At 32.7% G+C, this 23,229-nt stretch overlaps 1 protein-coding gene across 1 annotated transcript in view; it reads right to left on the bottom strand.

The window, feature by feature from the left end:
- Positions 1–23,229, bottom strand: part of HMCN1 (hemicentin 1) — a 526,219-nt gene that overhangs the window by 248,883 nt on the left and 254,107 nt on the right. The window contains exons 12-15 of the mRNA XM_044672125.1: positions 16,037–16,178; positions 14,310–14,437; positions 12,913–13,026; positions 7,209–7,367 (exon numbers count right to left, since the gene is read on the bottom strand). Coding sequence (XP_044528060.1) covers positions 7,209–7,367; positions 12,913–13,026; positions 14,310–14,437; positions 16,037–16,178 — 543 coding nt within the window. The remainder of the gene's footprint in view (positions 1–7,208; positions 7,368–12,912; positions 13,027–14,309; positions 14,438–16,036; positions 16,179–23,229) is intronic.

The raw sequence follows: 23,229 nt of genomic DNA, 5'->3' as shown, positions 1-23,229 counted from the left end.
TTGGGTTGGGGAATAAGGAAAGGATTCATATAGAAGATAGAGGTAAAGTCGGATCTTGGATAAACTAAACAATCCAACAGGTCAAGATAAGGAAGAAGTACAGTAAAGACAAGGGAGCTAGCCAGTTTAAAAAACATGCATGGATAAAGGAGATATAACATTTTCTTTGTGGAAGAGCAATTAGGCAATTATGCCATGTAATCTAACACCAAACATGACACTTTTCCATTATACTACCTTGTCCCCCATAAATATGGAATGGAAACTCATTGGCTTGTTGTGTTTTTTTTTTTTAACTTTTGTTGATAAAGTGTTTAGAAAGAGAAATCTTCCTCTAATCACTACTTTATCTGTTTCCTGTTGTTGTTTCATTACCATAATTTTCTTTGATTAAATTTTCATTTTTTCTATAATTTGTCATTAGATTCAATAATTATGTTATTCAGTTTTAATTATTTATTAATTTCTTAAATGTTTCCTTAATAAATATGATTTTTTAAATTGATATTAGAAATTATGTGGTTTTGTATTTTTGATTTCCTGTGTTTTAAATGAGGTCTTTAGGCTTCAATAAATGGTCATTTTAAAAAAATAAATGTGCAATGTATAGATAGAAAGTATTTAATTTCATTTCTTTTCCATTCTGTAATGGACAGAAATCTATTCTAATTTTCTAAAGTTCTACACAAAATCCTTAATTTCTTTCTTATTTATCTTTTTTATTAGATTTATCTAATTTTGAAAGGGGGTATATTTAGGTCCCTCAACTATCTTAATTTAATTTTCTTTACAACTTCATTAACTTTTCCCTTAAGAATTTAGATATTATGATGATTGGTGTATATATAATACATATATATTAAATTGGGATATTAATTTGTAATCTGTGGTATCTTTAGGATGATGTAATTTTCTAGCTTCACTCTTTTTACCTTGTCTTTATTTACTGTAAACTTATCTAAAAATATGATTGCTACACTTGCTTATTTGAATTTAGTTGAAGCAAACAGATTTTGCTTCAGGCTTTCATTTGATTTCAAAGTGAATCTTTATGTTTCAAGCATTTACTTATAAGTAACATTGTTGGATCTTGTTTTTGAATTCATTTTGCTATTCTTTTTTATCTTATGGATAAGTTCCCCCAATTCATATCAGGAGCATTATTGTTATTATATGTATTTCCCACTATCCTATTCGCTTATGTTTTTCTTCTTATCTCATTTCTTTTTTAAAAACAGAGGAAGTTTGACACGGGTACTATAAATCAAATGGTGAGTTTCCATTTTGTCAAAGGCTTCTTCTTTTCCTTGCCCTGCCTCTGACACCAGATTTTTGCTTTTTCTTTTCCTTTTGACTTCTTTACATTTTTCTCTCCAATATCGAGTTTGTTTTGTCCATGTTTTGTCCCTTTACCTATCCTGTCTCACACTAAAACCCCAAATCTTTCTCTCTCTTTTTCCTTTCACTTTTTATTTCCCTTTTGAATTAAATTTGAATTGATATCTTTATATGTGCATATGTGTAGATGAGTATAATTGAGTGCAATTTGATTTTCCCTTTCCAATTTAGATAAAAGTTAAGTTGAAAGTATATCCACAACCTGCACCATTCCTCTATGTTTAAATCTGTAGATTTTAATGCAATCTTATGCTCTTCTTTTATGTGATTTCATTCTTTCTTCCTTTTTATTCTTCTCTCAATATATATGTTGTACTGTTCCAAACTATTGGTTTTCTTATGATATTGTTCAAACACAGAAAAACCCTCTAGAGCTTCTCTTTCATATTTACATTTCTCTGTTACTTAAAAACATAGTTTAGGAGAAAATATTTTTTATCCCACAATACATAAATAACTTATGCCCACAGATTATCTCCCAATTAAATAAATGTGAGTTCCTTTCTATGTATCTTCTGAGTCCTATATTTACACTTGAAATACTTAATCAGTGTTGACCTTTTAATTACAAATGCTTGGAAATCCCATATTTTATTAAAAAGTCCCTTCCCATTCCTACCTCCAATTTCCATGGAATTACACATAGTTTTATCAGAGAGGTTTTTGTGGGATGTCTGGCTTTAATTTTTGCTTTTTTTGGAAATTCTGAATTCTAGGCTCTCCATTCCTTTATGATGACAATTGTCAAATCTTATGTGATCCTTACTATGTTCTCTAGATTTTGGACTCTATGTTTTTGGCTACTTATAGTATTTTTTTAAATTTTATTTAGAAGCTCTGGGTTTGGGTAACAACATTCCTATCATTTTTCATTATTGGAAATCTTTAAAGCAGGTGACATGTGGATTCTTCCTGTTTTCATGTTGTCTTTTGGTTCTAGGAGTTCTTGGGAGTATTTGTTTATAGTTTCTTGGAATATTGTTTCTAGAATGCAATCTTTCCTTAAATACTATTTCTTGTACAACTTTATATCTTCATAGAGCTTAGCAAAGTACGTTATATATTAAGTACACTAAATAAATATTTGTTATCAGTATTCTGTGATTTTAAAATATGAAACTATAAATTGGCTTTGGGGCTGGAATGTATATATAATATGTACACGTGTTTGTGTAAGTGCACGAATGTTTTTTCCTAGCAATGTTTTTTCTGCTAGATGGAAAAGTACAAGAGAAAGGTACTCTGCCAATAAATTTGTGAATTTTGTAGGTTATCCAATGTGTTTCTTAACTGAATCCAAAATAAGTGCTCTTAATAAAAAAATATGTTCAAAGCAGTGTGTGTGTGTGTGTGTGTGTGTGTGTGTGTGTGTTTGTGTGTTTGTATGTTTCTGTACTTAGGCTTATCTCAATCAACTGATATGGGGATTCAACCTCTCAAAAGGAATAAATTGACAAAACAGATTAGTTTTATAGATAACTACTCCCTAAGACCAAGAGTCAATCAAATATCTTTCTCTGAAGTGGTAGCCAAATTTATTTAGTGTACAATGCTAATTTTAGGATAGGTAACTTTTCCAGTGCCATAAAAATGAAATATGCAAATCTAAGTATTGTTATGATGAGATTGTGGGCATATATGTTATGAGAACAAAGTAGAAAACTCTGATATAAGAGATATTCAGAAACCTGAGGTTTGGGAAGAGTCATGGTAATGATCCATTTTAATTATAATCCACTTTATTGTCACTTGAATACCATGAGCATCATGAAATCTTAGAAATATGGCAGTAAGCCAAGGCAAAATTGGAAAATGATAATAGCTGGCATGTAGGCAGCAGTTTAATTCAACATTAAACTTTTTCTCATTTGTTTCTCATGAGGATCCTATGAAGTAAATGTTATTGTGTTGTTATTTTGGTAAAAGCACTTAAGTCACACTATGAAATCATCAATCACAAAGCTGAGCTTTATTGTTTTATAGAGACAAAAAATAGATCAACCACAGCTATGGGGATTGTGAAGACAAATCCTAATTGCATAAATTCACCTCTCCATTTTGGGAAGGAATTGCCTTCCTTTATTTCCTCATCTACTACCATTTCTTCCAGTCCCCTCATATAGTCCTAGTTTTACTTCTTCTTCAGAAAAGCCCAACTAAGGAATATTTCTCTTCATCAACAAAATAAAGACATTAAAATATTTTATTTTGCTATTGACCATTTTCCCTTATAAATAAAATAAATTATTACAAAGAGCATTAAAGACTAAGGATATTCTTATGATAAGAATGTCCTTACAAGTTTTTGACTAAAGCAGAAGTTACTATGACCCATGATTAATGCCATAACAGAAGTAGTCTTCATATAACATGCTACATAGACTTCTTTTAAACCACTGTTATAATTTGTCAAAGTGGAGGATTGTTGGATGGAAGTTATTAGATATTTATAATGAAAAACTGTCATGTTGAAAATGACAACTTTTAGTGTTCATTCCCAGAGTGCAAGAGTAAGTGGTAGAAGTTTCAAAGAAACACTTTTAGGCTTTATGTCAGTAAAAACATCATAACAATTAGAACAGTCCAAAAGGAGAATAGGTTATTTGAGGCCAGAAACTACACAGAGTATCTTCCCTAATTTCAAATGGCTTTTGGAATTCAACCAGAGGAAGTTGCTCTTGTTCCCATGGGAAATAGTGGGTTCCTACTCACAGGCGGTCTTAAAGCAAAGGCAAGATGACCACTATTAGAGATGCTATGCTGGGGTTTCTTTTTCAGGTATGGGTTGGACTATATAGCCACAGAGTTCCCATAAGCCTCGAAATTCTGTGATTTTATGAAATAATCTTCCCCACAATAAAAAAAACCATTTTGATAACACGTTCATTCATTACAAAATAAGAAGGTTCTCAAGTACTCACTAAAACTGGGCAATTGAGACAAATGATTTGGAAATATCAGGTTAAAAGGACCTGTTTTCCTTTTAATTTTCTGAGCAAGTCCAGGAAAATAAATAATCAAGCAAACCAAAAACAGTTTTGGAAATGTGGTGTGTTTTTTGTTTGGTTTTAAATATATTTTATAAACATTTGTGATTGCCTAAGATTGAGCCCCAGAAAGAAGTATTCAAAGGAGAGAGAGTCTGAAAGTTGGGTAGTAGGCTTCTAGAAAATAAATACATGAATACTCACCAGCAGACTAAGTATGATGATTATCTAAATTACTAACAAAAGCTATTAACCAAACTAACCATTCAATGGAGTATCTACTACAGTTTACTTAAGTTTGATTGTATTTAGTGGTGACAAGCAGTTGTAGTCATGATTCTCTTCCCCTCCTTCAAAAAAAGATCATTTAACCTTTAAAGAGCCGTTCAAGTCATTAATATTAATAATGGACCTGCAGACAACTAAGGCATGAATATTGTTAAAATGAAAATTTTAAATGACTGGAAGATGGGTTTTTTCTTGCCTCGTGATATTTTCTCTTTTGTTTACTCTAGCGATCATTAAAATAGATGCTAACTATGGCAACTATTGTGCCACATGAGACAAACACAGACTGATATAAGACCTTTCCCTTCCCCAAGGGGCTGAGCACATTGCTTTGGATGCACCAGACCACAAAACACTAAACCATAACCTCAGAATGAAATCCAGGCAGTGCAGAATGCTACAAATATTCTGCCAGGCCTAACTTTGTGTTTGATGTAGTCACTCTTCTCTTCAGAATGACTTCATAATCTACCAGTTTTTTTTCAGAAGAATAAAAAGTATTGGTAACTTTCCCTGTTGACCTGAAATGGCTACAAATTAAAACTACAGTTCTAGGGCCGAGATGATACTAGAGAAAAGAAAAAGAAAAGAAACTCACCACAAGAAGTAAGCAACCAAGAATTACATTAAATTTTAAAAATATAATTTGGTATCATGGAAATAAAATAATAGAACCACAAAATTGGTAATTGGAGAGTATAAAGAAAAAAATAGCCATACTACTATAGTAAAATGCCAGTTCTTCTTTCAAGCCACAAAATACCTAAATTTAAATAAAGGAGTTATAAATCCAAATCATTCTGGCATTCAAATGAAAATGTTTATGTAGTTCTTAGATCTTGACACTCCATATTAGACTAGATCTTTCTGGTTATGACTAATTAATTCTTTCACATGTAGAAAAAAATTAATGAACTTTATATCTTATTCATTCTAATCCCTGTAGCATTAATTTCCCATTTCTACATCTTTTAATGTTTAAAATATATACATATATACTGAAAAGAAAAAAACACAGATATCTTCCACAGGATTCATCTAAAAAATTCTAATACTTTTATATAAAGTAGGGCATAAGTCAAGGCACAAATAGGACACTGAGAATGGATGCAATCACTGGGTTATCTGAAAAAAAGGAACAAGAAATTCAGAGAGAATTATAAGCATTCTCTGCTACTATATTTTTCTTTTTTTTTCTTTGCCTGCCATGTTATGTTTAGGAAGAGATCTATTCTTTCCATTAAAAATTGGAGGTAACTGTAGAGAATGAGGACAAACCTCAGAAGTCACTGGCAGTGGAAATGTGTGTTAGATGGGGGGTGTTAAGGGGGGCTGAAGGGGAAAGTAAAAACAAAAATCATGTAATCATGGAAAATTTTTCTAAAAAAATATAATATTTAAATCCAAAAAAAAAGTCACTGGCAAATGAGATGAAAATTAGCTTCAGATTCCATTTACCAGGGAGTAAGGCAATTAGGATGAGTGATTCAATGACAAATTCCATAAGGAAAGTTAATTTCCTTTTCTTTTTTCCTTCTCTTCCCCTTTTTTCAGATCTTTTCCTCCCTCCTCTTTTCTTTCTTTTCTTCCTATCTCCTTTCTTTCCTCCTCCCTTACTTTTTATTCTCTCCTTCCCACTTCTCCATTACTCTTCCCCTTTTTATTTCCTCTCCCCTTTTCCTTTCTCCTTTTCCCCTTTTCTGTTCTCTTCTCCCCTTTCTATTCCTCTTTCCTTTCCCCTTACATGCTTCTCTCCCCATTTTGAATCTTTCTCTGATAACACAAAATATATGCTTACCCCAAATTCACAAATATAATCATAAGTTGGTAAAGGTCTTTTAAAACCCTAAAAGAATTCAAGTATTCATTCTGAGGCAAGATGTCCAGAACTGAAAAAAGTATTATCATTTTTTAAACCCTTACCTTCTGTCTTAGTATCAATTCTGACAGAAGAGCAGCCAGGGCTAGGCAATTGAAGGTAAATGATTTGCCCAGGTCACACAACTAGGAAGTGTCTGAGGTCAGATTTAAGCCTAGGTCCTCCTGATGGATACCAAGCCCAGTGCTTGAGCTACCTAGCTGTGCCTGTTGTCTTAGTTTTAAGGATAAACATCTATGCGTTGTGCTTAAATTAATGAGTATGTGGCCAACCTCCAGGTTAGATGTGACTTTAAGTTCTTAGAAGAATCATGAAGACCCTTTTAGCTACCCCAACTATTCCTCTATATTCATTCAATGTCCAGACATATATATTATCAAGTCTGGTGCAAAGAAGATGACTCTTAAGGGCAACACTTTTGAAAATTTCTCATTTAATATGATCATTATTTATAGATAAAAGAGATAAAATCTTAGCCATGAAAACCTTAATTTTTCTTTAACATCATGCTTCCAGTTTGGCACCCAATTATATTTTGTCATTTTAATTTAATTACACATTGAAAATGAAGTGTCTGATTGTGAAATGCCAATGATAAGAGAAAAGGTGGTAGGGGGGATCTACTTATTCTGTACAGACATGGATAGAATGCTTACCACCAACATCTAGAGTTATGTGACCAGTTGCCCTTCCAGCTTCATTGACAGCTACACAAGTATAATCACCAGCGTCCAAGTCTTGGGTCTCTTGAATTTTCAAAATCCCTCGTTGTGAGTCAATATGGATAAATACTGAAGCTCTCAATTCAAGATCACCTAAATTGACATAAAAGAAAGAAAATTAGAAAAATGCACAATCCCCGCAATCATTCTTAATCCAATTTACTCTGAGACCTACTGAATATGATAAAATTAAATGATTTTTATAAGATCCTTCAATATACATTTTCAAGACTAAAACTGCTAAAGTATTTGAGAAAAAACAACCTAATAATCATGAGTTAGTTTTTCTGACATTCCTTTGAACTATCTAATCTTATAACCCTCAAATCTATAAGTTTATCATTGAGAAAGAGTAGTTAAGAAACAGTTAGTGACCCAGAAAAATTAGTGAAAAAGCTGCTGAGTCATCCTTCCAATCCACTCTAACTTCACAAATCCCATATAGAAGAAAAATGTGATCCATCCAGAAGCTTTGTATAGCTTAGGTCTGGTAAAAGCTAGACACTTTCCCTTAATTTTATCTGTTTTCTTCTGACTTTTTCAGTATTATTCACTACTTCTAGAAGATATTAAAGTCAAGGATTTGTGTTTGGTTCAAGTACTATAAAATATATTTCTATTATTTATTCATTAGAAATCTATAATGATCCAGTACATTTTCATTTAAGTAGGTTGTTTTTTTTTCTTCATAACTCAAAACACCAGTCATAACATTGTTTCTTTCTATGGGAATGTTCATTGAGTTCCAAATAATCAATTTTTGAATTCACTCATTTTGTCAATTTTTGAGGATTGAATGGATCAGTAAGAGGAAACTACTTCTACTTATCCTTCTCTCAACAATTTGACTAGAGCACTGAGAAGTTAATGGACTTGTATATAATTATATAGCCAGTATATGCCAGAGGCTAAACTGAAACAAAGGTCTTCTTGGCTAAGAGGCCACCTCTTTACTCACAATTTTGTGGCAGCCTCCGTTGCCCACCGAGACCAAAAAATATACATTCTTTTATATCTGTGTGTGTCTTAAAGGATGATAACTAAATTTCAAGGAAAGTAGAGGTGGACATCATGGACAAGAACTTCATGGCTCAAAGGTAGCAGAAGTCTATTCTCTTTTTTAAAAAAAAATGATACAAGAGGGCATCTAAGTGGCTTGAGAGCCAGGAGTAGAAACAGAAGGTCCTGGATTCAAATGTCACCTTGGACACTTTTCCTAGCTTTGTGACCCTGAGCAAGTCACTTAACCCCATTGTCTAGCTCTTAATACTATTCTGCTTTTAAACCAATACATAGTATTAATTCTAAGATGGAAGGTAATGGTGTTTTTGTTGTGTGTGTTTTTTTAATCTACTACATTTATTTATCTTCCATTGGCACAATGAACTCTCACTCTATTTGGCAATATCACTTCTGGGCTAAACCAAGTCTAATGGGGTAGGGGTAAATGAGGAGGGAGATACAGGTCACTGAGGGTCAATGCTTTGAATAGTTTCTGAATCACTTAGAGTTATCGACTCTATGACTTTGGACACATCACTTAAACAATGTGGGTCTCAATTTTTTTTATTTATAAAATGAGAAGGTTGCATTAGATGCTAAGGTGTCTTCAAGCACAAAGTTTATGATCTGATGTAAAACTTCTTAATTTGGCCTGGAATGTAGGTATTTCTTGCAACTACACAAAGGACTCATATTTCAGTTCTAGATATTATGGCAAGAGTTGGCTCCATTTCCAAATGGCAAAGGGACAATTGTAGTGATTTTTCAGGTCGCCAAATGGAGCATTGTTCAACAGATGTAAACAATGGGCAGATTTCTTTTTTCTAAAAAAGTCTTAAATAAAAAAGAAATTACATTAGAAACAGCTGTTAGTGCCAAAACTAAGTATTTTTCAGCATTCCAAAAAAGTAATCATCCTCTTGAGTTTGCTACTACATACCATGAGAAAAAAGGAAGAAGCAAATAAAGCAGTGTCTATGAGCCTCTGAGAAATTATCATAAATAAAAGCAGATGATGTTGACATAAACTTTCCTCCCACCATGGGAGGATGGAGTGTGACCTTCCTATTCATCAAGTCTTAAAATATTTGGTCTTGGTACATTGGTTTTTTTGGGTTTTGCCTCTTACTTTTTTCCTCTGTAATTGTATTTGATCATAACGGGATTAAATAAAGAATTTTGTTGAGTTGTTTTTTTTTCTCAACAAATTAAAATTCTAAAATGTAGGAGTAATGAAACACAGCAACATGATTTAGAAAGTTCAATTTCACTGAAAGTAACCGAGTTTACTACTTACAAGTCAGACATTTGTGCAAATTCTTTTCTTTCTTTTTGTGAGAAAAAATATAATAAAATTACTTTCAAAAGTTTTCATCAGAAACTCTAGATCAAAAAAAGAAGAAATGGAATGCCTATCCAAGGGTATCTATAGAACTATTCTCAGCTTATTCTTTCTTGTCCTTTTTTTTCTATCACCACCATACAATGTAAAATCCATTTGCCTGAAGGGTGCTAAGAAACTTTAAACAAAGGAGCAATATTACTTAAGAGAGCAACTAGCTATTGGGGAGAAACCACTTGGCCATGTGTATTGTTTTGTGTAGATTCTTCATGGAATTTGAATATTTTTCTCTAACTTAATTACTGTAATAAAGAACAGACATTTTAGTGCTCTATAAATAATAATTGATAATTGGAATTTTATTTTTTAAAAGTCTGAATGTGTATTAGAGATCAACTTGATTAAAAAACTAGCTTATATGAATTGTTCCTACTGGATATAATAGGCTATGAAGTACATTTAAAATATTTATCCAATTATTTATTTAAACATTTTTGGTCATCACAAACTAATTTATGTTGAGAAAAACAAATTGGATTAATGAAAACAATTAGAGAAAAACTCTCTCTTTAGAGGAAATGCCATTATAAATATTTAATTCACAGGACAAAGGAAATGGTGCTGCCCTTTACTATCATTAAACGTGTTTTTTTTCTGGATGAAATTTTTTTTTCTTTTCACTTCATGTTTCCCAGGGCTCGAGGTGAATTCATAATTTTATGATTATGATATCATCTTGTTACTATGGGAATGTTTGGGATATAACAAACAGAATAATAACAATAATTCTTTGAACTGTTTAACTTTTTACATCTGAGGATTACAAAGCATTTTATGAATATTACTAGCAACCTTTACATAGGGTGGTTGCAGGGATATTTTCCCATCTCATATATATATATATATATATACACACTGAAACACGAAGTAGTACCATGAGCATTATAGAAAGAAAACTCAAATTCCCAGTTCTATCATCATAGGATTTTATGGAGGGGTCAAATTATTATAATTCTATTATAAGATTAGAGAAGGTATAGAGTTAATACCAACTGGTCATCTTATTCAAGAGACTTGGAGGCTAGGCTCTGTCACTAACTTTCTATGTGACCTGGGGACAAGTCAATTCTCCTCTTTGGACTTTAGTTAACTTATATATAAAATAAGCGAATTAGATTAACTGAGAGATTTTTTTTTCATGTCATGGAAATCATTAGAGAAGCATGTCCTAGACTAATGCTTTAAAAATGCATATTTTACAAAAGAAACAAACTACACTGAAATGTAGTTGTCAGAAGATTTTTTTTTTAATTTCACAGATTCTTAGTTAAGGAACCCTAGATTGAATAATCTCTTTAGTCTCTTCTAGCTCTATTAGGCTATGATGGGATTATGGAATTGTCTTAACAGTTTTAAGTGGAACAATAGAAAGCTATAAAGCAGAAAAAAACATCTAATGGTATAATAAACCCAGTAATGGTATATCTTTATTTATGCATCAATTGCTTTATACTTTAACAAAAACACTTATTTAAAAATTTTAACTGTTGAAAAATCTTTGGAAACGCTATAAAACTTCCTAATGATAATAGCATCATGGTATTTGTAATTAAAGAACTTGATTTCAGGTACCAAGATTGCCATTTACCTAATCTTTGCCCTTGAGCAGGTAATTTAATTTTCATTCAACATAATAAATATATGATACCTACTCTGTATAATATTATATAAAGCAATAGGAGAAATATAATGTTTAGGTTAGACAGTCCTTGCTTTAGGTGGGTAAAACACAAAGAAAGCTAAATATAATAAACAGTAACATATGATAAATTCATTAAACAAGAAGAAAACAAAATGTTACATGAGATTTAAGGATCAAAGTCAGACTATGTCCCTGGAAGGCAGAATATCTGAGTTAAACTTTAAAGAATAAGAAATAATTGAACAAATGTAAGGATAAAAGGAAGATGTTTCAGGCACAGAGAAGTTTCTTTATTAAGCCTGAGATGATAAGACAAATCCATACATAAAAAGATTTGCTAAAGGGATCATATGAGATCAATTATTCAAAGGTCTCCTAAACTATAAAATGCCAACTAAAATGGTATCATCAACATAGCATACATAAAGGAAATTTTGTTAAACACAGAGTGCTTTATAAGACAGAATCAGGAAAACTTTGGCTCAAATTATATCCCTGAATTCATGTCATACATGAGAAAGTAAGTCACTCTTTGAGTATCAGTCAGTACTCTAAGACTTATCTAATAAACAATAAATCTGTTGCAATCTCTATCCTCTGAATACCAATGAAATCATATTTTAATGTAGTGATATAAAATTAATATGTAATTGAGCCTTCCATATAAATGAACTGGGAGTCTATTGTCTAAAGATTGGACTAGTGAATTTTAAAGTATCTAAAATCAAGAGTTTTGTTCTATAATCAGTGAATTTTTTCAGCTATAGTAACTCAATGATGTAGTCTAACTGAGGCAGACAGGCATTGTAATCTACACTGGTGGATAGAGTGCCATTGGAGATGCAGCCTGGAGTGGAAAGTGTGCTAGATTTGTAGCCAGAGAATCTGAGTTTAATCCTAGTTCTACCACTATCAGACACATGGTCCTGGGCAAATAACTGAAACTCTCTGGACCTCCATTTCTTTATCTGTAAAATGGGGAGGTTGGACTAGATGGCCTCTTAGGTACCTTCCAGATCTCCATCTATAATTCTATGATCAAGACCAATACAGATCCTTCTTCTTTATATAGCACTTGATTGTGATGACTTTATATATACATATAAATATATATTTATATGTAAATTTTAAATTAAAAGCCTAAAGAGGTAAGTGAATTGCTATTATACATATTTTACAGATAAGGGCCAAAAGGTACTAAACCAATTCTTTTGACCCTTAATCTGGTATTCTTTCCACTACACTTTTCTGTTTCTCAAAGGAAAATAAACTCAAATTTGTGAGGATATTTTAAATCTTGACTACAGTATTTCTGGAGAATATGCTACAATACAGGAAAGAATCCTAAACTAACAAAGAGAATGTTCAGCTGGACTAGCAGAGAACTTTTCCATCTTTAATTTTCACAGTTCTGTAATCTACACCAGATGTGAAGCACTGAAACTTAAGAGTTCAAAACTTTGAGCTCCAGTCACCACTGAGGTCATAAACACATTTTTATGGTGCTGCTAAGTCTCACACCAAAACAAACTTTTAACAAATCATTTTTTGGGGAAAAAGCAAAATGAAACAGATAAGTTTAACAAATGTACCTTTAAACCACTTGACCTGAGGTGATGGAACACCAGTGGTTTGACATTCCATAATTGTTGTGTCCCCCAAGGCAACCAAGAGTTCACTCTGAACTACAGTCAATTTGGGGGCATCTGAAAAGGAAGAGAATATATAATATAATCAGTGTCTAGCACAGTAGTTGCTTCAAAATGCTTTTAGAATGAATAAATGAAAAACTAAGTTACCATATACATAACTACTATATTGTGTATGGTGTATGTGCAGAATGAAAAATATGTATATGAATGCACATAGAAAACTAAGCATTTCTAAGGTAAAAAATTACAACATATTCTCCCAAACAGATCAATATAGAATTGATTTCAGTAGTTCTAGGGAAGAAGTTTTTTGTTTTTTTTTTTTTTAAAAAGCTGTACTTTAAGGTAGCAAACAGTGAAAGTGTCAAGGAGAGAATACTCTTAAAGAAAAAAAAATATATTATTGCACACATACGCAAAAACTATAGAAATAAATTAAGTTAATTAAGTGCAGATTTTGAACTGTATAATGGGAATCACAAACAGACTTTTCCACCTTATAATGCTGATAAATTACAGGAAAAAATTTTATTTCCAGACCAGAAGATTTACAAGGTATCCTAGGTTATTATGAGTTTGTTTGTTTTTTAAGAGGAAGACAAAGTATGGACACTGGAAACTTATAGAAGAAATAAGTTAATGACAAAATATTATCACTCATACTGCTACTCAATAATTATTCATGATTAACAATTAAAAATTATTACATCATTATAGAGTCTCTAACCTTGAGGAGATTTTTTTGTATAAGAGGTGCCAAAAAATTCAACATAAATGTGTAAGTGTTTAAGCATGAAATACTGGAAGATTAATGGTTGTTATAAAATATATAAGAAAAACAATAAATAAATAAACTGCATTAGATAAAATGTCATAATCCTTCTTAAGTAATGGCAGAGATGGTAGTTCAAATGAGTAGAAGGCGAGGAAGCTGAAATCATCTACTTTGTGTGTGTAAGATTCAGGAGGATTTGTTTGTTTTGTTTTTTGTTTTTTTTTAAACCCTTGTACTTCGGTGTATTGTCTCATAGGTGGAAGAGTGGTAAGGGTGGGCAATGGGGGTCAAGTGACTTGTCCAGGGTCACACAGGATTCAGGAAGATTTGAAACAGTAGGGTAAGATAAAAAAAATGGACCAACTATCTGAAAGGTCCTTTAGCTAAACAAAGTATATCCACATAAATGTGAGCTCCAACAAATTATATTTGCATTACAAATGTAAAAAAATCTCAAAATAGGTCTATAATGATTATTAACATCTTCAAGTAATATTTCTGAAAAGGCTTTTAATCATAGTATTTACTCTTTTTATTGGTCTTTTAAAACATTTATACTTGCCAACATATCTTAGAGTAGAAGTTTGTTTATCGGTTCCTGCCAAGTTACTGGCCAAACATCCATATTCTCCTGCATCTTTGGGAATTGCATTTTTGATGATCAAGGTGCCTTCCAAGGTCATTCTATACCTGGATGAAAAAGAGTATCTTAAGTTACTTTCAACTGGAGACATTATAAAGTAGCAATATGATTGCACACTATCTTTCTTCAAAAGGAATACATATTTTATGAAGAATACATATGGCAATGAATATGCTTTGATGAATGTACTATTTATTAATGAATGAGTATGGCCATTTAGAGATAAAATAAACAAAAGCACTTGACATCAAATGCCTAAGAGCCTACAATAAGTTGATGGTGGCCCAGGGATAGAATCTGGCTTAAAATGCTGATTCTTTATTCCATTCCCAAAGTAATGAAAGTCCTCTGGTTAGAAGCGTCCTTGTTTATGTTTCACATGTCTGTTATACTATTAAAGTATGCCAGGATTCAATGGCTTTTTAAAAACTACTGGAGTATAAAATGCTTTTACATATAGGCTAACAGAAAAGACATTTGTCTATTAGAATGTCTCCACCCTATTTCATTAGAACTAATGTGCTTTTTTTCATTTCTGTATTGACTTTTAGAGGGAGAAAACAGTATAGGTCCCAGAGCATCACTAGAAATAGAATTAGAAGACCTGAGTTACAATATTGATTATACCATTTTCTAGGTATATACTCTTAGACCAGGTCCTAAATTCTAGAACTTTGAAACTATCTTCTCATATATAAGATATGAATATTGAAATTTAATCTATAAACTTCATAAGAATGCTGATTAGTCAAATGAAATCATGTATGTGAATAACCTTGTGATCATAATGAAATATAGCATCTTTTCCTAAATAGAGTTCTCAAAACAATAAGGCCACCTTAATACACATTATCTAAATGATATTAAACATCACTTAGCACCTAACACAGTGTCTGGCACCTGGCAGTCAATAAACGTTTGTTGATTGATTGAATAAAGATGCTGATTGGAAGTACATGTTCTCTACTTAACTTGTGAATGGTAATGTGAAACATTATATTGTGGTTCTGAACAACTCCATATGTTGTGATTACTGAGTCACAGGATCACAAATTTAGTGTTAAAAAGGATCTTCAAAGCCATTGAGTATAATTTTTACAGAAGAGGAAACTAAGGACAGAATGTGACTTTCCAATGTGACTTGAGTGACTTTCCAAGTTTTACATGAGTTAGTATTTGTTTAATGTAAAAATAGAAACCTAGTCTTTCTAACTGCAAATTTCAGTGTTTTAAAACTCTTTGAAGTCATTCTTCCTGAATTTTCTGATTGCATTTCTTGATGTTTTAGCAACATCTGGAAACTCTAGTTAAGGCACAATCTCCCTTAGTTACAGGGGGTGTGGGGGAGAGTGGTGGTGGTGGTGGTGTTTAAGGAAGTTTTTCTTGGAGGAGGGGTTCTTAACCCTTTTTAAATTATAGACTTTTTTTGTCAGTCTGAAGAAGCTTATGGGTTTGTGAATCATAGTTTTAGAAGCATAAAATATAGTACATAGAATCATGAATGAAACCAATTATATTAAAATATAGTTATCAAAATATTTTTTTAAATTTCATAAACATTTTAGGGAAGCTTTAAAAAAAGTTTTTAAGCTATCTTTATTCCTCAGGACAAAAAATAACCCAAGAAGATGATACAAACACAGTACCTGTGTGAGCCCATGATAAATAGGTCATTATATGTCCAGACTATCTTTGGTTTTGGATAGCCAGTCGAAGAGCACATGATGGACACCTCAGATCCTGTTGTGAAAGACTGACTCTTGGGCATAACTGTAACTTTGGGTGGCTCTGTAAATTTTTAAAAATGGATAATAAATAACAAATATATAAAGTAGTATCATCATTAAATAAAACATGTTCTCAGCTCTGACATATTTGTATGGTTTTGTCATTTCTATTTCACTTACTCATGTGGTCTTGAAATTACTGTAAAAATCTTAAAAGTCATGTAAAAATGTTGTTGTTATTGTTATTATTAGTGCTGTTGTTATGGTTGTTATCCCTCACCCTAGTTTGCTATTTTTATTGTCATCCCATAGAAGTTTCTGAATACGGTTTCACTCAAGGACTGATTCCTGCTTGTATAGAAATGGTTTGATAAAGAAAGTGAGGGAAGTAAAAGATCTTAGCTTTCATTATAAAGATATTGTATTTTACCAATTACATGTAATAATAAATTTCCAACATAAGTTTTCTGAAGATATATGATCCAAGTTTTCTTCCTCCCTTCCTCTCTCTCTCTCCTTCCCAGAGCTAGCATGTAATTCAATCTAGATTATACATGTATTATCATGCAAAAAATATTTCCACATTCTTCATTTTGCAAGATAATAATCATATAAAACCAAAGCCCACAAGTAAAAACCTAAATAAACTGAAGTGAAAAATCATATGCTTTGATCCTCATTCTGTCTCCAAAAGATTTTTCTGTGGAGGTGAATAGCATTCTTTGACATAAGAATTGTTCTGGATAACTGTATTGCTGAAAATAGCTAAGTCTATCACAGTTGATCATTACACAATATTGCTGTTACTGTGTACAATGTTCTCCAGGTTTTGCTTTTTTCACTCTGCATCAGTTCATGTAGGTCTTTCCAGTTCTTTCTGAAATCATCTTGTTCATCATCTCTTATAGTATAAGCGTATTCCACTACCATCATATATCACAATTTGTTCAGTCATTCTCTCATTGATGGACCCTTCAATTTCCAATTCTTTGCCACTGCAAAAAGAGCAGCTATGAATATTTTTGTAGAAATAGGTCCTTTCCCCTTTTAAAAAATATCTTTGGGATACAGACCTACTAGTGGTTTACTGGATTACTGGATTAAAGAATATGAATTTAATGCATTGCTGGTGGAGTTGTGAATTGATCCAACTATTCTGGATTTAGGAATTTAGGGCAATTTGGAACTATGCCCAAAGAGCTTTAAAAGACTGTGTGCTTTTTGATCCAGTCATACGACTGCTGGGTTTGTACCGCAAAGAGATAATTAGGAAAAAGACCTGTACAAAAATATTTATAGCTGTACTCTTATTGGTGGCAAAAAATTGGAAAACGAGGAGATGCCCTTCAATTGGGGAATGGATAAACAAATTTTGGTATCTGGTGGTGATGGAATACTATTGTGCTCAAAGGAATAATGAACTGGAGGAATTCCATGTGAACTTGGATGACCTCCAGGATTTGATGCAGAGTGAAAGGAACAGAACCAGGAGAAACAGAGACTGATATACTGTGGCACAATCAAATGTAATGAACTTCTCCACTAGTAGCAATGCAATGATCCAGAACAATTCTGAGGGACTTATGAGAAAGAACATTATCCACATCCAGAGCAAGAATTGTGGGAGCAGAAACACAATAGAAAAACACCTGCTTAATCACATGGATTGATGAGGATATGATTGGGGATATAGACTGTAAATGATCACCCTAGTACAAATATCAATAATATGGAAATAGGTATTAATGACACATGTAAAACCCAGTGGAATTGCACATCAGCTATGGGAGAGGGGTAGGGGTAGGAGAGGGAAAGAACATGAATCTTGTAACCATGGAAAAATATTCCATTTATCAATTGGGGAATGGCTTGATTTTTTTTATACAATTGATTTAGCTCCTTGTATATTTGAGTAATTAGACCTCTGTCAGAATTTTTTGTTATAAAGATTTTTCCCAGTTTGTTGTTTACCTTCTAATTTTGTGCACTGTTTTTGTTTATACAAAAGCTTTTTAATTTAATATAATCAAAATTATTTATTTTACATTTTGTAATTTTTTCTAACTCTTGCTGGTTTTAAAATCTTTCCTTTCCCAGAGATCTGACAAGTATACTATTCTGTGTTCACTTAATTTATTTACAGTTTCCTTCTTTATATTCAAGTCTTTCACCCATTCTGAATTTATCTTGGTGTAGGGTGTGGGATGTTGATCTAAACCTAATCTCTCCCATATTGTTTTCCAATTTTCCCAGCAGTTTCTGTCAAATAGTGGATTTTTGTCTTTCTCCAATTGATAAATGGGCAAGGGACATGAATAGGCAATTCAGATAAAGAAATCAAAAGTATCAATAAGCACATGAGAAAGTGTTCTAAATCTCTAATAATTAGAGAAATGCAAATCAAAACAACTCTGAGGTATCACCTCACACCTAGCAGATTTGGCTAAAATGAGAGAAGGGGAGAGTAATGAATGTTGGAGGGGATGTGGCAAAATTGGGACATTAATGCATTGCTGGTGGAGTTGTGAACTGATCCAACCATTCTGGATGGCAATTTGGAATTACACCCAAAGAGCGATAAAAGAATACCTGCCCTTTGATCCAGCCAAATCATTGCTGGGTTTGTACTCCAAAGAGATCATAGATAAACAGACTTGTACAAAAATATTTATAGCTGCTCTTTTTGTGGTAGCAAAAAACCGGAAAGGGAGGGTATGCCCTTCAATTGGGGAACGGCTGAACAAATTGTGGTATATGCTGGTGATGGAATACTATTGTGCTCAATGGAATAATAAACTGGAGGAACTCCATGTGAACTGGAAAGACCTCCAGGAATTGACGCAGAGTGAAAGGAGCAGAGACAAAAGAATGTTGTACACAGAGACTGATACACTGTGGTAAAATCGAATGTAATGGACTTCTGTACTAGCAGCAATTCAATGACCCGGGACAATTCTGAGGGATTTATGGAAAAGAACACTGCCCACATTCAGAGGAAGAACTACAGGAGAGGAAACACAAAAGAAATACAACTGCTTGAACACTTGGGTTGATGAGGACATGATTGGGGATGTAGACTAGAAATGACCACACCAATACAACTATCAATAATATGTAAATAAGTTTTGACTGACTGCACATGTTAAAACCAGTTGAAATGCAAGTTAGCTATGGGGGGAGGGGAATTTGAGGGGGTGAAGGGGAAAGTAAAAACATGAATTATTTAACCATGGTTAAACTTTTCTAAAAATAAAAAATTAATTAAAAAAAAGAAAAATATTACAAATTAATTAAATAAATAACAGTTTTCAAAAAAAAGAAAAAAGTATACCAATTGTTTTACAGGCCTTTGAGAAGACATTCATTGTTAAAATCAACTTGATCTTTATGTTGTATGCTGTTTCTCCAGCCCTCATCAACCTCTAGAATTCTAACTTTCATCCCAAGCCATGGATTCTAGAAAATTTTTAAGTCCTGTGCCTGGCATTTGAGGCCATCAAACAATATAGTATCTCCATATCTTTACAGTCTTATTTCATAATTATGCCATCTAAATCTCTCTCAAATCAAAATGGTCTAATCTTTGTCTATCAGGCATGCCATGAACCTTCCTAATTCCATTCCTTTGCTTTTATTTTTTCTTATCCTTGAAACACTTTTCTTCCCTCTTTTAACCTTTATATTATTATACCCATCACTGAAAATTTAACTCATACATCATCTCTTTTGTGAAAAGAAAGACCTTGATCTCTCAGAGCAGCAGCTATTTCCCCTGACTCTTAATTTAGAATATCTTTTCCACTCTACTATGCTTACTTGGTTTGGGGTATTTCAGTCATAGATATTTATGTTCTACCTACCATCATACTGTACATTCCATGAGATAAAAGCTTGTGTCATAGATAAGCTATATATGTACTCCAGTATTTAGAAAAGTGTTTTGTGCCCAGTTGGTACTTAAATGTTGAATGAATGAACAAATCTGAGAGCTGACTTATTTCACCAACCTAACTGGGATGGAATTACCTGTGAACTATGGTGCTATTTATAAGATATTTTACAACAAAATTTTCATGAAAGAAAAAAAGATTAATATGGCATCCTATTGGGCCTTTTAAAATATGTGAATATAAAGATAAAAGATTTCTTTCTTCTTTTTCTTTTCCTGGCCTTTTTGTTATCCTTAAACAAAAATATGGCACAACAGTCCAATATATGTCAGATTTAACCTCTTCTCGATGGCAAGTTGCACCATCTTCTTCCTTCCTTCTTCTTTGCTGTGTGGTTCAAACTATGGAAAACTACTTAAGATGGTTTTCAGAACTCTGGGTCTCATTGACAGTTCTATGAGCCCAAGGTTGGTTCTTTTTCAATATGGGAGCGATAACCACTATCTTTTAAACATAAGCTTTTAATAAATGTAAACAAAAAGAATTGAACTGAATCAAGAAATAGGAGATGGTAGACTAATTGGTCATTAAGTTAGAATTATGAGTCCATCTTAGACATATCAGTTCTAAAATACTAGAAACTGTGCGTGGATGTGTGGGTGTGGTAGGGAGTCTTTCTTTAGAGGAGTAAGTGAAGAAGGGATGTTTCTCATTATTTCACATTTATCAAACACCTACATTCTGCTAAAATTGTGAAAAAGAAAAAAAAGAGTGCTTTCCATGTACATCTTATATTGGCACGGCAATACCTTATGGTTTCAGGAGACTTTCAGGACATTCACCCAAACGTGATCCCATAAGCTGCTGTTGCGTATCCAGCTTATTATTCCTGAGCTTTACTGGCTCTGGTCCCAGCAATGACTGCACTCCCACCCACTGCAGTTCAGATATCAAAGTGAAATAAAACATCAATTACCCACACCAGGATGCAGAGAGTGAAGAGGTCGCTTTGCAAATAAAGTAGGGATACAGGCTGCTGGTAAAGGTCACAAAATAAGTATGGATGCAATGCACAGATGTGATGACATCACCCCCACGGAAAGTGAGCGATCGGTTCTGGCAGTGGAAAGGATATTACTGCTGACAGCAGAGAATCGAGAGGGAGGCAAGTACATAAGAAATAATAGAAAAGTCAATCGGGATCAACAAGACACAGTTGGATGATGCAATGGAACTCCTATCTGTCCATCTTTCTTCAGCTTTTCTTTGCTTAGGTTAAAATAGAGTGTAACTGTGCTTTGTTTTTCTGTTGAAGATACTCGACTCCTACAGAACCAGTTTAGATAATTTTCAGTTCTTTTCTAAGTGAGGCTATCACTTGAATCAGTAGTTTACTTAGCTCAACTGAAGGAATCTCCATTTTCTGGTAGCTTTTGTGAAGAATGTTTTAAAAAGAAACAATGATAACACACCTTATGAAGTTTAGGATTTGATGGACATTAATGGCTACGTCATTTAATTCTGAAAACAATCCTGAGAAAGAAATGCCATTATTATCCTCTTTTTACATGTAAGAAAATTGAATCAAGTAATATCTGAAGCTAGATTTGAACTCAGATATTGATTACAGAGCAAGAACTCTATCCACTGCAACACCTAGTTGTTAATAAAATCTAGTGACTTCCCATTACTTCAAAGATCAAGTATAAACTCTCTTATTTGTTATTTAAGTTATTTAAGTTGCTAATAATATCTAGTGACTCCCCATTACCTCTAAGATCAAGTATAAACTCTCCTATTTGTTATTTAAGTTTCTTCACCATTTGATTTCTTCATACCACTCCACTCTTCTTAGAAATTACTCCTCTCCTACACTACTGATGTATTGGGTGCTCCTCACATACAGCACTCTATCTCTCTCCCTGTACTGTACCTGCACTGGCTGTCTCTCATGCCTCCCTTGTCACTTGTGCCTCTTAGAATCCCTTATTTCCCTCAAATTCCATATCCTTCCAAGCACTTTTCTTAAGTCTAATTAATTGTAACTGTCTTCTTATCTGAAGTTGTAGTTTATCTGTTTTATATATATCTTGCATATATCTAGCAAATTGCTTTCTTCCCTCCTTAGAGTGTAAGTTCACTTAGGGCAGGAACTGTTTCATTTTTAGTTTTGTAACTCACAGGAACACCATAGTACACAGTTAACACTTAATAAAATATTTGTTTAAGGAGTGACTGATGAAACAAATCAGATAGTTAGTTGTGAACCTTCATCACTAAAATGAAAATGGAAAAAAAAAGATGAAGAATATTTTTTATTTTAGTTCAATCATTATTCTCTCAAGAATGAAGAAAAGAACATTTTATTTTTCTTCGAGCTTAATCTATTCCACTTTGTTGACTTTTACATTAAAATCAAATTTAGGAGAATACAAAGGTAGGGTCACCAGGAGGCAGTGGAAACCATGTCTGAAAACCATGTCATGTAAGAAATTATTTCAGAGAAATATGTTTAGTCTATTTCATTGTTCCTTCAATATTCCTTATGTCATTCTACCTCTGTGCCTTTATCTATGTTATTTCCTTTCTTATGTCCTCATTTCCCAGCTCTTTCTGCTTAATTTTTACCTATATTTTAAGGACTGCCTCAAGTAATTATTCCATGACCTTTTCTCACCTAGTCCCAGTATAAAAGGATCTATTCCTTACTAAAAGTGCCACAGAATTTCATTTGTATTTTCCTTGTTATAGTTTTAAATTCTATTTTGCACTGAACTATTTTCCTGTGAGTGAAATCATTTTAGGGCAAGGACCTTGCCTTATTCCTTTTTATATTCCTTTCAGAATCTATGTATAGTACACTTCACAACTTTTTCTTTGAATAAAGCAATATATATGTATGTATATATATATATATATATTTGTTTATATATACATAAAGAAAATATTTAAGTTCATTATAACTATTTTCAAACATTTGAAGAATTTGAATAATGAAGAAATGGCATTTAAGACTTGAAGAGCTTTTGGTTTTTCCTCCAACAAATGGTTATATTATTTGCTTTAAACCTTTCCTTTCTGTTTTGGAATCAATTCTAAGTATTCCAAAGAAGAGTAGTAAGGCTAGGCAATTAGGGGTCACATAACTGGGAAGAGTCTGAGATCAAATTTGAACCCAGGATATCCCATCTCTAGGCCTTGTTCTAGACCACTGAACCACCT

This window comes from Gracilinanus agilis, chromosome 4, assembly GCF_016433145.1.
Source record: "Gracilinanus agilis isolate LMUSP501 chromosome 4, AgileGrace, whole genome shotgun sequence".
Lineage (NCBI taxonomy): Eukaryota > Metazoa > Chordata > Mammalia > Didelphimorphia > Didelphidae > Gracilinanus > Gracilinanus agilis.
Note: the sequence above shows the minus strand (reverse complement) of the source record. Positions and strands in the feature narration are given on the sequence as shown.